The sequence below is a fragment of the Lemur catta genome, chromosome 4, assembly GCF_020740605.2.
Source record: "Lemur catta isolate mLemCat1 chromosome 4, mLemCat1.pri, whole genome shotgun sequence".
Taxonomy (NCBI): domain Eukaryota; kingdom Metazoa; phylum Chordata; class Mammalia; order Primates; family Lemuridae; genus Lemur; species Lemur catta.
This window is the reverse complement of record NC_059131.1, coordinates 56,100,131-56,118,366: the sequence shown is the minus strand read 5'-3', so window position 1 is coordinate 56,118,366 and position 18,236 is coordinate 56,100,131. Positions and strand designations below refer to the sequence as shown.

The window sequence follows — 18,236 nt, the reverse complement described above, 5'->3', positions numbered from 1 at the left end:
ATATATTCATTCAAAAACAGTTCTACATGAAATTTCAAGAGGTTCACGAAATTCATTTTACTCCTAGGACCCAACTTAAGTACCATGTTGTAAAGCAATGCTTCTTGAACTTTATTGTGCGTAGAAATCACCTGGGAATCATATTAAAATGCAGATTGTGATTCTGCAGGTTGGGGATGAGTCTGAGAGTCTGCATTTTTAATAACGTCCCGGGTGAGGATGGTGCTTCTGGTCCCTGGAGCACATTTTGAGCTACAAGACTATAGAGGACCATGAGGAAGCTTTTTTAGTATGTAAATAAAACAAACCCATGATTAGTTGAGTCTCCTATTGATTTTCCATTAATATGGTTTAAAACTTTTCAGGCAATAAATCAGTACTTGAAGAGAAAGTTATATTTTGCTTTCTAAAATTTGTTCTTTATGATTCATTACCAGCATTTTGACATGAAATTTTGTAATTCTAATTTAACAAGTTTAGGTACTTATTCTTTGAAGTAAAAACTTTTTACCCTTTCTTGTGCTTTTAATGAAAATATATTTAATATATTCTTTGAGATGAATGACACTTTTAGGCTATTTACTGTATTTACTATATCTTTAGCTTAATGACACTTAAGAGGAGATCATGGGATGAGGTGGGTAGCAAAACCCAAACACCTAGCACAGAGCTTTTCACATAGTAAGCAGATTGTTAATATATTATTAAACCAAAATAAAGTTTGTACTAGAGATGGGAAAAACTTAAGAGCCTGGGGAACTGAAGATGAAGTCTCAGTAAATTGTCATCTTGGATAAAAAACTACCTCACCATATTGAATGAACTGAAGGAGTCAGTCTCTTTCTCTTTTTTTTATTCTATCCCTCAACCCCCAAATCCCCCAAAGCTTTTGAGGATTGTTGCAAAGAAAAGTATTTCCTAGTAAAATTCTCTCTTTATTTTTATGTTATTTTTGGCTAAGCTAATAAAAGGGTCATAATTAAAATAAGTTTTTTTTAACTAATCATACATGAAAGTTGAACTATATAAAACTACCAGTATTTTGCCATTTTTGATCAACTTAATTCAATTGATTTTCCGTCAAAACATGTAAGGCAATTTGCGTTTAATCTCTCTATCACCCTGTGATATATACAGATGTTAATGTTCTTCTCTAAATGTCTAGATAGGACTTAAAATATTTTTTTTAGAAATAGCAAACATTTTATTGAAAATAAATTTATAGGTCTAGATTCATCAGGAATATCAGTTTTGAAATATTTGAAGATAAAATACAAAGAAGCCCTCAATATGATATATTATTTGTGAGAAGGGGGACAACCATGTCATCCATACCACCCGTCACAGAGTATGGATCAAATTAATATTTGTTGACCAGGTTTAGCTCTCCAGATTTTGGTGCCTCTTTTAAAATATGGAATTAAAACAAGAGGGAATTGCTAATTTAAATACAAATACTATCTAATAGAAAGCCTTCTGGGATATCTTGATGATTATGGTACTGTACTAATTTTGAAGTAACAGGATGTATTAATATTAATTTGCTAGGACAGCCATAACAAAATACTACAGATTGGGTGGCTTAAACAACAAAAATTTATTTGCTCACAACTTTGGAGGCTGGAAGTCCAAGATCAATGTTCTGGCAGGGTTGGCTTTTTCTAAGGCTTCTTTCCTTTGTTTGCCAGATATCTTCCTTCTAGTTGTGTCTTCACATGGCCTTTTCTCTTTGCTCACACATGCCTGTTGTCCTTTCTTCTTTTTATGAAGTGTCTCTTCCTCTTTTTTATAAAGACACCAATCCTATTGGATTAAGAACCTACCCTAGGACCTCATTTAACCTTAATTACCTCTTTAAAGGCCCTATCTCCAAGTACAGCCACAATTGGACTTAGGGATTCACTGTATTAATTTTGGAGGGGACACAATTCACAGGGTGATTGGAAAGTGTACAAATAAGATTTGTATTTTGAAGGCACAAGTTCTATTAGTCTTGTGCTATTAGGGCAAACCATATAATTCTCTAATCATCCCTTTTCTCACCTATAAAATAGAGACAATAATTTGTGTGAAATTGCTTATAAAAATTGTGGTTCTTATGATATTTGACCCAAATTTCAAAATGTTTCTTGTAAAACTTTCTATTGACAGGAAAGTAATAGAAAGTAAGGGTCATTCCTCAGTAAGTTAATGTGAAATAAAAGATGCCATTAGAGGTTTGCAGTTAAAACCAGAGGTTGTAGAGTGGCAGCTCATGAACCAGAAACAGCTTGCAAACTGGTTGTTAGCCTGAACAGTACTTAAGATTTTTTAAATTAGTTGTCAACTCTTAAAAGTCAATTGAATTCACATAAAAATCTGGATTTCCAACTTTGTTTCTTTCTAAGCATGGTATTAATAAATAGGCCCCGAGTAGTAAGGGTGTCATCAGGGATATGGTTTTTTCTGTCAGCCACAATTCCTGATGTATCTGCACATTGGCCATTGTTATTTATCATTACATGTATGCTGTTGTTGAGAGAAATATAATATTACTTATATTAGGTGTATATCAAGAAATACTAAATGAAAGACAGACTGCCAGGGCCATAAATATTTGAAAAAAATGATGAGTACATAGTCCTTTGTAAAAGTGAATAGTCATTGATATTTCATATACAAAGTATGTCTAATAAGGAAATACAATTTAAAATGCCAGCCTACTTTACTTATTCCCAATACCCTTTGGCCCTGTAGGCTTCTAGTTTTTCACTTCTGTTCTTAATGAAAGCTGGTCTAATAAGGACAAATACAGTCAAAAGAAAAGTAGGTATCTATACGAAGTTGAATGAAAACATCATGGCATGTGTTAGACATGCTGTTTTGGTTTTCTTACTCCCATTCTTGATCTTTTAGGTCTATCCATTGGTAAAGATATATTATGGCTCACATTGATTTAAGGTCTTTTTAAGTTTTTTCATTGTGCTCATAGTATAAATGCCCTGTTGTTTTGAAATTGTTTGCCTCTATTATAAACTTCTATCTTTTCAGGTCTTCTGGAATTTCTCCTTTATATTCTCTTTGATTATTCAATCCTCTTTACCCCTGTACTAAGTTGCTAATAACCCCAACAATGGAAGGTACTCCTCCCCCTCCCTTGTCTAAAATACTCTATTATACTTTTCTCTGAAGGACCAACTCAATTCCACCTCTTCTGCAACACCATCTTTTTTAAAAACTTCTTTTACTTTTAAAGAATTTTAAATCTTCAGAAAAGTTACACATATGGTATCTATATGCTCTTCACTTAAATATTCCACTCATTAAAACTTTAAAACTTGACACTTCTTCTCTGTCTCTATCAAAAATTTAATTTTGAAAGAATCAGGTGTATGTGTGTATTTTTTCTTTTCCTCTCAAAATTGAGCCATTTGAAAGAAAGTGACATACTTCATTATTTTTGAGCTGTAAATATCACAATGTATGTTTCCTGAGAATGACACTCTTCTACATAACCATAGTACGATGATCACACTCAGGAACCTTAACATTGCTATAATACTATCACTTAATATACATCCCATATACAAATTTACGCAGTGGTCCCCAAAATGTTCTTTATAGCAGATTTTTTCTTTCATTTTTTTCCTGTAGACATATTCAGACAAGTATCACACATTACGTTTAATTTTAATGTCTGTTTAGTCTCCCTTAATATCCTTCTATTTAGGTACATCTGGTTATATCCTCATGACTAGATTCAGGGTAATCGTTTTTTGGGACGAATATTACGAACATAATATTATGCTTCTTTCATTGCATCACATCAGGAGGTACACAGTTGGTTAAGGAGGTATCCACTAGATTTCTTCACCATAAAGGTACCTTTCCCCTTTTGTAATTACTAAGTGATCCATGGAGTGATACTTTAAGACCATGTGAGTATCTTATTTCCTGATATTATTAATAGTAGTTTGTCACCCAGTGGTTTTAGAATTCATTGATGATTCTTTCCTCGATCATGTGTTACCATGGTGGTTGTAAATGGTGATTTTCTATTTTTATCATTTCTTTCACATTTATTAGTTGGCATTCTTTTATAAAGAACTTTTCTTTTCTCCCCTTTCTTGTTTTAAGTGTAAGCAAGGGCACATGGTTTCTTGTTTTATATACGGTGGGTTATATTCCATTCTTTCATTTAGATCTTCAGTTGTTCCAAATTTTGCCAGTGAAGGACTTTTCCATATCCATCCAGTTTTTAAGCATTTTCTTTCTGGCACAGGAAATCCCAGGTTCTGCCCCAGCCCCTACATCAGGCATTTCTTCAAAGAACTCTCATTCCTTTTACTGAAAAATGATACTTAGAAAAGGAGATGTGAGCATTAGTTATGCTCCTTTCATGGGCAGAGCTAAGAAATGCACCTGCTACACTAATGTGTAGACTTTTTTATAAATCATGAGTTAAAGCTAATATTTATAATTCCAATCTAATGTAACAGATCTTTCTCTTCTCTCATTCTATGTTTGTATCTCTGAGGATTCTGGTTTCCAGAGTACCAATATATTTACTCATTTGTCTATATAATACACACAAAGTACTTTTAGAATTACTATGCAAATGTAACTAAAAGCAGTAAACTTATTAAGTTCAATATTTTATTTGCAATTCTTTTAATCCTACAATGCATCCCACTAGGTCTACATAGTTTAGAGTACTGTGTTAAAACATTTCTTGGCTAATTTTTTTCTTCTGTGTGATTGTTACCAAATTGATATACAATTAGTTCATTTGTTCATTTTTGTATTATTTTTCAGAGTTCTGCTATCTTATTAATTTTTTGACTATGTAAACTATGAACATGGTTCAAAAGGTAAAATTATATAAGAAGATGTAGTCAGTGAAATCCCACTCTCATCCTTATTCTTTCCATACTTCTCCTACCTGGCTTTTGTAAGTAAAAAGTATTGTTAGTTTGTATACCCTTCATTATACCTTAAACAATATGCTTATTAATAGCATAATATGTATATATTTCTGTGCTTTCTTTTTTTACTGGAAAATATATACTGCAAATTACTCCATATCAGTTCATAAAAATCTTTCTCATTCTGTTTTTACTGATAAATAGTATTTCATTGTTTGGCTATATCATAGTTTATTCAGCTAATCTATATATGGGCACTTAATAATTTCCAATATTTTTCTATTAAAAAGCAGTGTTTCACTTGTATAGCCATTAGAATAGCTAAAATTAAAAAAAAATACTGACAATACCAAGTACTGGCAAGGATGTAGAGCAAGTGAAACTCACATATTGGTGTAAAAATGTGAAATGGTACAGTCATTTTGGAAAAAAGATTGAAGGTTTATTATAAAGTTGAATGTACACCTACCATATATGACCTAGCAATCCCACTCCTAGGTATTTAGCCAGTATGTTCACTCAGAAACCTGCACCTGAATATTTATAGCAGCTTTGTTCATACATTGCCAAAATTAGAAATACCCTACCTAAATGTCCTTCAATGGATGAAGGGATAAGTGAACTATGGTATCTCCATAATCGGAGTATCACTCTGAAATAAAAAGGAATGAACTATAGATACATGAACAAAAACACAGACGAATCTGAAATGCATTATTCTAAATGAAAGAAGCCAGATTCAAAAGGCTGCATACTATATGAGTCTGTTTATACAACACTCCTAAAAAGGGAAAACTCTAGGGACAGAAAATAGATCAGTGTTTGCCAAGGGCTAGACTTCAGGTAACAATTTGACTACAGAGGGGCATGAGGGAATTTTTTTGGGTGGTAGAACTGTTTCTTTTTATCATGGTTATGATAGTACAGGACTATATGCATTTGTCAGAACTTACAGAATCATTCACTAGAAAGGGTTAGTTTTACCATATGTAAAATACCTCAAAACTTAAAAAAAAATCAAAAACTAAGAATTGTTTTTTCATATAATCAGAGCTGTGTTCTCAGGGTAGGTTCCTAGAAGCAGGATTGTTAGTCAAGGAGTAAATAGCTTTATAGTTTTGTTAGATAATGTCAAATTCTCCTCCACAGAGGTTGCACTATTTTCTATATACCCCACAGCCCACCTCAGCAACGTATGAGGTGCCAATTTCCTTACAGCTTCTTTAAGAGAGTATTTTTTTGTAAGCTTTTGAATTTTTGCCAGTCTCATAGATGAGAAGTGATATCTCTGTGTAGTTTTAACTTGCATTTGCATTCCTATTACTATGGGTAAAGTTGAGTATCTTAAAAGTTTGAGGGCCATTTGTATATCTTTTTTTTTCCTTTTTGGTAAACTGCTTATATCTTGTGCCCTTTTTTCTAATGATTTGGGTTTTTTCCTTCAGTTTTTCCAAGTTCTTTATCTATTAGGGATGTTAGTTCTTTACCTATAATATTGTAACTTTTGTTTAACCTACTTTTGTTCACCTTAATTTTTCCTTTTCTTAAACCTTTTGTATTTTTTTTTTTTACCAAATTTAGTGCTAAATTACCTTTTTTGCCTAATAGTTTAGCATATAGTGGACCCTTGATAAATAAAGACCAGTTGAATTTTTAATTTCAACAGCATTCAGCTTTAAACAGAGAATTCTTGAGAGACTATCCTCTGATTTTGGCCACAGGTTTTTTATAGTGCCTCAGTAAGGAGAAATGGTGGTTTTTCCTGATTTTCTTCAGCTTAGGGTAAACACTTGAATAATTAAGTGGTAATCTCTTTAGAAATTTCTCAGAAAGGATCCTAATTATTTGTGAGAAGCTCCACAGCAATATTCCTTATTTTTTAAGACAGAGCTCTTGCCAGGGTATTCTTATATGCTCAGGGGCTTAAAAAATTCTTTATATTTTTGCTAATTCTAGTCATGTAGAATCGTAGGCCTTCCAGTTTGTTGGTGTGTCTGTGGTGTTTAGTCTAGCTCCATAAAAGCTTATGTCCAAATAAATTCTACCCTTCTTTTCTCTGAATATTTGGAAACAAAGTAGTTCAAAAAGCACATTAGTGAAAATTGTATTTCCTGGCTTCTAGACGTAAGATGGGTAGTTGCAATTGAACTTCTGAATGCAAAGGCAGTGCCCCTTCAGCTAATCATTTGTTGTTTGCTCCTTGCAGAAAAATACCTCATATATTTTAATGACTTGAGAGCCAAGTAATGCTCAGAAATGGGTACCAAGTCCCCTCATTCATTTACCAATACCAAGAAATGACCTTGTGTAAAGTGGGAATCAAAAATAGTTTCAAGGTGGAGAATGGCTCAGATGATTAGTGAGAAACATATCTAAATTCTTTGCAAACTCCTTTCATACTCTTTTTGGATAATGCATGTACTTTGAAAGACTTAAGAGAAAAATAAATGGTGTGTGCATGTGGGCATGTGTGTATGAGAGACAGTGTGTGTGTGTATGTCTGTATCTTCTGGTACAGATGTGTGAACAATAGGGCTAGAACACACTAATCCACTTGTTTTCACGTACTATCTTTATCAGCAGCATAAGTAACTCTCATAGTACATTTGCTACTCTTCTTGAATGGAGGGAGGCAAGCAAACTTTTATTTTACTCTAGTCCTCTTTTCTAATGATGTGTTTACCCAGCAGTAAAATGGGTAAATTTATCATTCCTAAGGATAATTTTTTTTCCCTGCCTTCCTTCACTAATGAGTCTTTTAAGACAGACTACTCTGACTACTTCTTTTGGGGGAGGGTTTAGAAAAATAGTAAATGAATGTATCTGTTCAAACTTTAATCGCATTATTTTTTAAAAATCAAAATCTCCTTTTTTCTTTAATATGTAAAAAACATTTTCCTTATGCTTTTTTGAGAAAAACTTAACCATCTACCTTTCCATTTGTTGATACTTCCTTTTACTTGAACTAAAATGTATTAGAGAAGAAGAAAAAGATATCATGAAAGTCAGATCCTGATGTGTTATAGGAATATTTGTAATTAGAAATGTTCATATTTCTTTTCCTCCTGACCATCTAATATTCCCATGTCTATTCTGACTCTTTGTATCTTCTCTAGCAAATACTGTCTGTAGAGACTCATAAGCCTATTTTTCAGAGGACATTTCATTTATCCTATTTATAGGTTTACATTTCTTAGTTGGTAAGTCCTCTCTCTCCAGACTCTTTTTGGTCATCTATATAGTGGCTTTACGTGATAGCTGGTATATTTTATAGGGCATAAATGCTATTTAACAACAAATATTTCACAAAAAAAATTAGGAAGTATTGGTTTGAGTGAAGCTGTTAATATTTATCTTACAAATATAAGAATCATTAAATTGAAATAAACAAAGTAGCCATATGTATTGGTATCTAGTGGATACATGATCTCTAATGGGTACATGAATGGAAGAATGTAGCAGTTGCCTCTGTGCTATTGAAGTTCAGTCATCACCCCCAAATTCTTTTAATAGCTTTTTAATTATCTGTTATTTAAAAATAAATCATAGTTTCCCTAATTTATATAATATTATAACATGCTCTGAGACACAGATATCTTAGTTAATAGAATCTAAATCTTACTTACTATTTGATCCTCCTGAAAATAAAGAGGTTTGAGCTGGCAAAACGCACTAATGTGTTCCATTAAGAAACTATACAGGGAATTAGGTAGCTGCTGTCCTTGGTGATGAAATTATTTCCCTTGAATTTTTAAGGAAAATAACTAGTTAAAAAAGCAGGATAATCTTGAATATACTGTTTGTGGCTACTGATAGTATTTTCATAGATCTATGTGAACTTCTAGAAAAATACAGACTCTGGTATTATATCTTAAGGTCTTAAGTTCCTGACTGTCAGGCAGAGGAAATGTTTAACTGTTCTAATCATGTTTCTGTATCTCAGAAAGAAAGCCCTTATGAGAGGAAATGACAGCGTCCTACCACAAAGTTATCTCTTATCAGTTACAGTCCCAGTCGATAATGATTTGTCAAATTTAGACATGTGTAAAATGCAAGGGCTGTGTTATTTACTTTGGAAAGGAAAAATTAGATGAAGCTGATAAAGAAGGAGTCATGGCTTTTGTTAGGAGACAGAAACCATTAGAGACAGTCATTGTTAGCTTAGGAAAGTGTCCTTGGACCCCTCCCTCTGCCCCAGCTGAAACCTAAACCTGCTTGAATCATTCTTTACAACTTGAGGGGAGGGAGGAGCAAAGGAGGGGAAGAAGTATGAAGGCCACTTTGACAGAGTGTTAGCATTTTAAATGGAAAGCAAAATGTGAACCTTAAACCAGACCTATTTCTGTGAGTCAGGAAAATCTACCTTTTGTTCTGGTACTCTTCTTCACCTCCATTTATTTAGAGTTTTGAAAGTTCATTTCTTATTCTTCTAAACATGTAGCATTCTTTCACGTCCAGTGTATGTTGCTCTTCTCCTTTTGCCTTTCCGTAGTTGTAAGTGATTCTTTTTCATTAGTGGAAGCAGAGAAAACACATCTAGCTCAAAGCAACATGAGTCAGTGCATACTTTACATACCTTTATCCTCACAGCACTCTTCTTGGTTCCTCACAGTGTTCATTCCTAGTGTTCCTCACAGAGGGGAGCATAGAGGAAAAATGATTTCTAAACATTGGGCTATTTTAGGGGTAGAGGTAAAGATTGTGAACTGAAGCCCTGTTTTGCTCCCTTATTTTTTTCACTAAATTTCTGTGTGCTGCTTTCAAAGCAGGCAGTCTTGTGCTTAGGAAGACTTAACTGGATGATGGTTCCAGAGCAAAGAAATAGTAGAGCCAATACTTACAGGTCGGGGCACTTTGAACAGGTCAGGGCACTTGCAACAGTTTGAAGCTGAGTTAATGATGTCATGTCACGACAGCCTCATGGAGAATAGGTTTGGTTGTACATATTTGTTGGAGATGACAGAAAAAGGCCTTTATCTCCTCTCTAAATATATCTATTTTTCATAGTCTGTCCAGATAAACCTGTCTTAGCCCATTAGTAACCAAATATCTTTGTTAGGGGGTCCTGTTAGCTTATTCATCACAGATTTCTAGGGAAACCGCCCCTTAATGTGGATGTTCATTCTATAAGGATGGGTCTGATATGTAGAAGAGCCAAGGGTCTGCTTGAGGAATGGCCACAGGCAGTTTCCTTTTCAGTGAAGCCATGCCTCTGAGACAAAGTAAAACAAAATAAATACACTGTATGAAGAATCACACATAAACAAAGTTACGATTGAATTTGCTATTCAATGTTAGATAAGAACATTTTTTTAAACTTTTTGTAAATATATATTTATAATAAATAACTATAATTATTTATTCTAAATAAAAGAAAAAAATTTCATTTCTCATACAGATCAAACTTTTCTTCTTGTTTTTTCTTGTCTTTTTTTCAAATGCATGTGTAGTTTTTATGTACTTTAATTTGAATCCTATGGTGAATATAATTTTTTGATGTTTTTCTATTTTCTTCTTTTGAGATTATATTTTGCTTAGTTGTAGGCTCTGGTTTCCTGGTGTTTGGCAAGATGAAATTGGTTCTGTTTTTCTATCCAGATAAAATAAATTTCCTTCAAATCTCTACTTTGCAATCAAAAAAGGGAGACTATAAAGATGTTTTAATGTTGTCATTTCAAATAAGAATTCCTAAAGTGATTATTTGTTGACTCTTTTTGTGTTAAGATGAAAATGAATGTCTACTTGTACTGTTACAGTTATAATTTTTATGTGATTTTTAATCCTACTTTTTTTTTTTAACTGCTTAGTGCCCATCTGTCCATAAAATGCTTTTCTCAGTAATTTGCAATGCTCATTAACTCTTTTAAAGGCTTTTTTGTTTTTCAAGTGAAATTGTCCTTGGGCCATGGTGTGGGATCTTGAGCACCTTACCATCAGTCTTTAGATTCACTTAAAAGTTTGTTGTGCATGCTTACACAGTATGTAACACTATGAGGTATTTAAATATATTTAATTTTTGCCCTTACGAATGTGGAGCAGATAAACAGAACAGTCAATAAATTTGAAACAATAAATATAGAGGTATCATGGTTTCAGAGGGAAAAGAAAGTGGGTCTTGTGCTTTTGAATTGCAGAATAAGTAGATTTCATTAAAGAAAAGCATCTTGGTAAAGATGCTATGCCCCCAAAGAAGAAATGAGGTTTAATTCTTTATGTATTTTTTTCCTTTTTCCTTTTGTTTAATTTTGTTTGTTCAACATTTACCTTCATTATCTCCTTTTATTCTTGTTAAGTCCTATAAGTCAATTGATAGTTTCCTTTTTTAATTGAGGAAATTGAGGCCAAAGTAAATTGTGACTTACTCATTGTCAGGTCACATAGAAAATCAGTTTTAGCGCTGAGACTAGACTTTAATTCTTACCTGATATTTTTTCTTTTACTTTCTCTTTTGATGTCTAGGTTTAATTGACATGCATTATTCATGTTATAATCTGTTGTGATTACTTGTGGGTTTGGCTTTTCCATTCATTATCTTATTTTTCACATAATCTCTCCTCTCTTCCCAGCATATTTCTGTATTCTGATTGTGTGCTAATTCTTGTGCCCTTCAGAAGTTGGATGGCAAGCCATTTAATTCATCTTGTGTGCCAAGTTTTGAGTTTGACTATTGAAACTTAGTTTTTTATGTAAACTAACGTGTATCTTAGAAGGCAAAGTCAAGTCATCAAAGTCACATTCCCACATTCTTACTTTCCCTTTGGAGTCCCATGGCCCAAGATGTACCTGTAAAGGCAGATACAGGATTAGTGCCACCTGTTTCTCTTCTTGCCTATCCATGCTTCTGGGCTTTGTCCCAGCCTTGGTGGTGTATCTTTGTAGTTTATTAATCCCATGGCTAAAATACCAGAACTAGATCTTTTGGAGCACATGTTATTTTGTTTGTTTGTTTTGTAACTCTAACTTTGAAGCTAGAACTTTTAAAAAACCAAAATGCTTGAGTAGTAAAAGTGAATGCAGTTGCTCTTAATAGCTTTCTTTGAATTTTTTGTGATAATCTTGTATTTGCAGGTACCTGGGGCCCAAGATTTGGTGGATTTCTCTCCTGTTTATCGATGTCTACACATATATTCTGTCCTGGTGAGTCTTTATTTGGTTCTGACTAATAAAGATGTATATTAAATTCAAAACTCTGCTTTCTCATTTTTAGTAGTTTTTATGTATTTTTAAGAGTGGGGAATGAGAAACTATTGTTTAAGCAGCATTATTTATAAAAAGTAGTATATTTTTCTTGCTTCTTGAATCTTTTGTTTATGTCTATTATGTAATATGCTATAGCTAGTGACATTTCTATCAGTTGTCAACAAATTAGTACCTTATAACTAGAAATACTCATGTTCAGATTTCTGTTTTTAATTTAATAATGTACTTATTAAATAATAATGGCCCATATTTACACATTAAAATAGTATTTGTGAAAATGTTCTAATTTTCAATTTCTGATGACTATTATTCCTTTTGTCATATAAAGCATATGGAAAAAGGAACCTCTCTGGGGGGCGGGGAATATTGTGGGTATTAATTATATTCTAAAAAAATGCCTCCTTTCTCCATCTTGGCAGTATACCCACATGAAGACACACAGATACACACAAAGTTACTATTTTCTAATTAGTTATTAAGGAACATTATAGATTTTCATAAGATGAATCTTACATCTGTCAACCTTGCTCAACTATTTTATTAGTTATAATAGTGGTTTTTGTGTTCATATTAGGTCTTCTGTGTAGTCAGTCATATTGTCTGCAGATATTGACTTTTGTTCGTTTTCTTCTTATCCATATATCTCATTGTTCTTCTTATTGTCTTATTGTATTGGCTAGAATCATCATTACTTTGTTGTTCAGTAAAGTGATAGTGGGCATCCTTGTCCAATTTCTAATCTTACAGAGAATGTATCCAAAGTTTTTTCATTAACTGATATTTACAGTAGGGTTTTTGATAAATATTCTTTAGTTATTCCTAGATTCTTGATAACTGTTTTTGAAAAAACATGAATGAGTGTTGAATTTTATTGAATTTTTTCTACATATATTAATATAATTCTATGGTTTTTGTCCTGTAGTTCATGAATATGGTGAATTTCATTGATAGGTTTTTTTTCAGATGTTAAATCATACTTGCATTCTTTAGATAAACTGAATTTGATGGACCTGTATTACTACTTTTATAACATCCTGTGGAATTTAGCTCTTCTTTATTGTTGCTTTTAAAAAAAATTGTTCGTATTTGTATGTGTGGTCATAACTAACACAGGCCTATAATTTTCTTTTTTTGTATGTGTTGTCCTTATGTGGCTTGTAAGTCAGTGTTATTTTGGCCTTATCAAAATGAGTTGAACATCTCCCTTTTTTTTTTGATTATTCTTCTCATTTTAATTTAAAAAATTTTTTTTATTTCTACATATTATGGGAGTACAAATGTTTAGGTTACATATATTGCTCTTGGCCTCCCCCTGCCCCCCAGTCAGAGCTTCAAGTGTTTCCATCCCCCAGACGTTGCTTGTCGCACTCATTATGTATATATACACCCTATCCCCCTCCCCCTCCCATCTGCCCGACGCCCGATAAATGTTATTCCTATATGTGCACTTAGCAATCAAATTAAAAAGCTTCTGCACAGCGAAAGAAACTATCACGAGAGCAAACAGACAACCTACAGAATGGGAGAAAATATTTGCATGCTACACATCCGATAAAGGGCTAATAACTAGAATCTATTTAGAACTCAGGAAAATCAGCAAGAAAAAATCAAACAACCCTATTGAAAAGTGGGCAGAGGACATGAACAGAAACTTTTCAAAAGAAGACATCTCTTCATTTTTTTGCCTATTTTATGAAATGACATGTAAGATAGGAGTTATCTGTCCCTTGAAAGTTGTGTAGAACTCACTTTGTATTAGTATGCATTTCTCCTTTGCCACACACTTCCTCCTTTCTCCCTTATCATCTGGCTTCCATGCTTCATGATTTTGTTTAGTCTTTTCAATAGTATCTATGGATATGGGAGTTCACAGTTACTGTATTTAAACCAATTGTCTATAGAAAAAGAATCATATTTACTTACATCCAGTTCCAAAGTTTATAGTAAGCCTCATAATTGAAAAATCGAATGCATTTTTTCCTTCAGATAATGTAAGGCTTATGCAAATGGGTAGTTTGTTTTGTTTAATGGTACATCCTCAGTACCAGTAACAGTACTTGGCATATAATAGGTACTCAGTAAATATTAGTTGAATGAACAAATAAATAAGTGGTAACTAAACAGCCCAGTACGTTTGTTTGAACACGTGCTGACTCAAATCTTATTATTTGTTTACTTGTTCAATAAATATTTATTGAACTTATTTTCTTCATGAAATGGATTTGAAGAAGCAAGGATGTATAAAAAAAAGTTAAGGATTTATACTTTAAAATAATTACAATATACCAGGGGAGAAGTTACATTCTTTGAATGACTATAATATGACAGCACTATATCTCATCACTATGTGTATGCTAGTTTTTATAATCTTTATTAAGATTTTATGATATGAAAATATAACAGATTTTTCTCATGTGAAAATTCTAATAGTGAGTGCTGAATATTCTTTATAAGAATATTGAAATAATTTAGTTGCACATTGTAGGGCAGTGGTGCCCAAACTTTTTGGCACCAGGGACTGATTTCATGGAAGATAATTTTTCCACAGATGAGGGAGCAGGAGCAGGTGCAAATACAGATGAAGCTCACTCACTTGCCTGCCGCTCACCTCCTGCTATGCATGCTATGGGTGGGTGGGGGTCGGTTCCTAAGTTTCATGGAAGGCAATTTTCCTGTATGGTGTTACGCTAGCATATATAAATGGGATAATAATTACCTGTTTAATGCAGTTATAGATATTGAATAAATAGTGCTGAACTTAGTCTCTGCCATTTAATTGGCATTTAATAAATGGCAGTTATCTGGTGAACATTCTGTATCTCTGATGCTGATGGTTAGACAAAGTATTGGTATTTCTAAAAGTATATGGCATAAAGTATAGACGTAGATAGGAGTTCTAGTCTCTTTCATCAACATACAGATTTTACTGTTTTTAAAAATGTATACATTCTTAATTGTGCAATGACTATATAGTCCTAAACTGTGTAGAAGCTAGGGCATACTGGTAATTATTTTGAAATGATAAGCTCTAGAAAGGCAGGAGGACTTTAAACTGCCCATTTAAAAATAAATTCTACACAGTAGTGTTGTGAAATGTTAAAATATTTGATATTTATAAATTTTCTATAACAATTTGTAAGACATTGTTAATATGGCAGAAAGAGGTCTCTTCCCCCATTCACAGTGTTTCCTAGTTTTAAAAGGTATAATTATGAGTAGAAACTCAGTTCTATTTTGGGGGGAATATATGTTTATTTTTTAGACATTGGTCTTCCAGACCTATAGGGACTTTAAATAAACACTGAAATAACTCCTTTGCTAAAGAAAGGGCCAGAGCATGTATAACTTCTAATGCTATCTCTTTTCATAGCTTTTTGGGGGCTGTAATTTGTCACTTCTCTTTGTTTCCCCGTTCACAAGTCACTAATTTGTATTACTGTATGGTAAAGGATAGGTCCTCATAATGTTAATTATAAAGATATTTAAAACTAGATTACTTAATATAAATGTTTGTAATATAATTTTCTTATTTTCTAATATAATGTTAAGCCTTAAGAAAAGAGGATTTAGGAATAGAGAAATGGGGACTGTGGAGAAAATAAACTATAGCTCTCTCATTCCTTTCCATTCTAATACTCGTTATCTACTTCTTCACTCTTCATTCTCTCATCTTCTGTTTATATGACTACTCTGAATCTGTGTCTTTTTTTTTTTTTAAAGATTCTATTTCCAAACAATAACTCTGTATCTTACTGGACCTTTTGACTTTGATTTTGTTGATCATTTTTGCTTTATAACTCTTGACCTCTTTATGTTCTTTTACAGTATGTTTTCCTTCTTCTCTACCAGCCTTTTTGATAGTTATTGCCTATTTTGATCTTTGTAGGGTTTGCTTCTTCTTAGTGTCCCTCATTGTTCCCAGGGTTCTACCCTTGTCCCACTTCTCTTGTCTCCTACCTTTCTTGAATGATATAATCTACTGTCATGATTTGAAATTCTAATGATTTTCAAAGTTATGTCTTCACTCGTCTGCTTTCCTCTGAGCTTCAAACTTGTGTATATAATTGTCTACTGAACCTAACCTTTCAGATATTGTACAGGCAGTACAAATGCTGTATGTCTGTATGTTTCAAAATGAACTCATTATCTCTTGCCACCTCCCATCTGAAGTTCCAGTGATCTCAGGTAATAACAATATCACTTATCTAGTCATCAGCCAGAAATCTAAACTCTTGCTTTTTTTCTCAATACCACATCCAGATCTGCAAATCTTGCAAATGTTATCTCTTAATTATAGTTTTACTCTATCTCTTCTTCCTTATCCTAAAATTATTGCCCCAGTTCAGAATCTCATTAGAATTATTGAAAACATTCTCCTTCGTTGTTCTCCCTACCATATATCTTAAAGTCTTAACTCAATTCTCACTATGGTCACAGTAATCTATCTAACATACAAATCTGACATATGTTATCTGCTTAAAATTCTCTAATTTATCACCTGTAAAATACAGAAATATAAGAGAAAATATAATACATAGAAGTATGAAAAGTTTTACATCATCTGCCATCCATATTACCTGCCGCTTACTACCTTGCTTTGATGACACTAAAATACTTCCAATTCTTTGAATGTACCATGCCTCTCATTCTTTCCTTCTGCCTGAATTACTACTTCCATTTCTTTTTATTTTACTGATTCTAACTTATCTTGTACTTGTGTCCTCCAGCATATTTTCCTTATGTTCCACGTTGAGCTCAGTGGACCCACTTCTTCACAGTATTATAGGATCCAGTGCATATTTATATTAGTGCTTACTGTATTATATCATCATATGCTAAATGTGTTCTTTTTCCTCAATAGATTGTAAGCTCTTTTAGGGCAGGTTTCATATATGTTCATCTTTTTTTTTTTTTTTTAGCCCCAACACTTAGCACTTAGTATTAATATATAATACTCAATAAATGTTTTTGATTTTGACCTTTAGACCTGCAAATGAATCCAGTATTCTAGTCTCAGGCAGTGTTATACAATATCAGGGCTAGGACTTATACGAGGGAAAACAGTTCTATTGGTATCCAACGGAAGGATCATAACATAAGTAACAAAAGTTCTAATATTTTGTCATTTACAATAGTGTTTATCTGAACTTTTGGCCTGGAGGATAACAAGGCACACTTTGAATAAACATGGCAATATTTATTATTTTTAGTGAAACCGACCTTCCATTCACCCCCCTTTTATGGCTGTGCTGCTTATAAATTCCCAAAGGATTATTTGAAAAATCCTACTTATATCTGCCAGCCTTATCAGCAGGGCAGGAGTTCACGTATTGTAACAGGAGGTCAGATTTCGGTCATGGTCTTATAGATGGGGCCAAGCACCTGTAAATTCTTCCTTTGGTGACTAAAGTGAAGTACAATATCAAACAGGCAGTGAGACTTTTCTAGGAAGTGCTGAACTTTGGCAGGAAGGGCAAACTTTAGCAGGGGGAGGGGAGGGAAGAAAGTGAACAAGGGTCAGATAGTGGTTAATTGAGACTTGGTCCTTGATATAATAATGGAATGGAAATGTGCAGGGCAAAGGTAGGTGTATTTTATGGAATTATTTTAAACAATTTATAAGGTTAAATTTTCACATACAGTTTAGGTATGGGTACGGAAGAGGCAGGACATAAGACATCATTTTATAGTCATTAAAGAAAAAATATTTTTAAAAGGGGAAAAACAATATAAACTAAAAATGTTACTGTTGAGGAAAGGATCAATAATAATAATCTGAGGTTCTTGTACATAGTGTAGTGGTAGTTAAAATGATGGATGGACTATGTGTCCAATGGAGACAGAAACTAATCTGTCTTATAGGTATTTAAAAACTTTATTGACTCAGTGTTGTCTGCCATGTTTATGGGCCCCAATCCTCAAACCCAAATCAATTTGGACAAAGGTTTGCATGTACTTTAAGCTCTCTACATTAGAATATCTGAGTCTTCTCCAAGTTTACTCTTTAACCTTCTGTCACTGGAAGGCTGTATTTACACCCCTTAATAAGCTGCTTGGGTGTCATTAAAAGATACTGGAGGGGCAAACCTGTAAATACATCCATGCCCCTAGTTTGTGAGTTTCATTTATGAT

General features: G+C 33.1%; 1 protein-coding gene across 1 annotated transcript in view; it reads left to right on the top strand.

Moving 5' to 3' along the window:
- The window catches only part of EXOC6B (exocyst complex component 6B), a 544,417-nt gene that overhangs the window by 240,918 nt on the left and 285,263 nt on the right, over positions 1–18,236 (top strand). Inside the window, exon 8 of the mRNA XM_045549850.1 lies at positions 11,973–12,041. Coding sequence (XP_045405806.1) covers positions 11,973–12,041 — 69 coding nt within the window. The remainder of the gene's footprint in view (positions 1–11,972; positions 12,042–18,236) is intronic.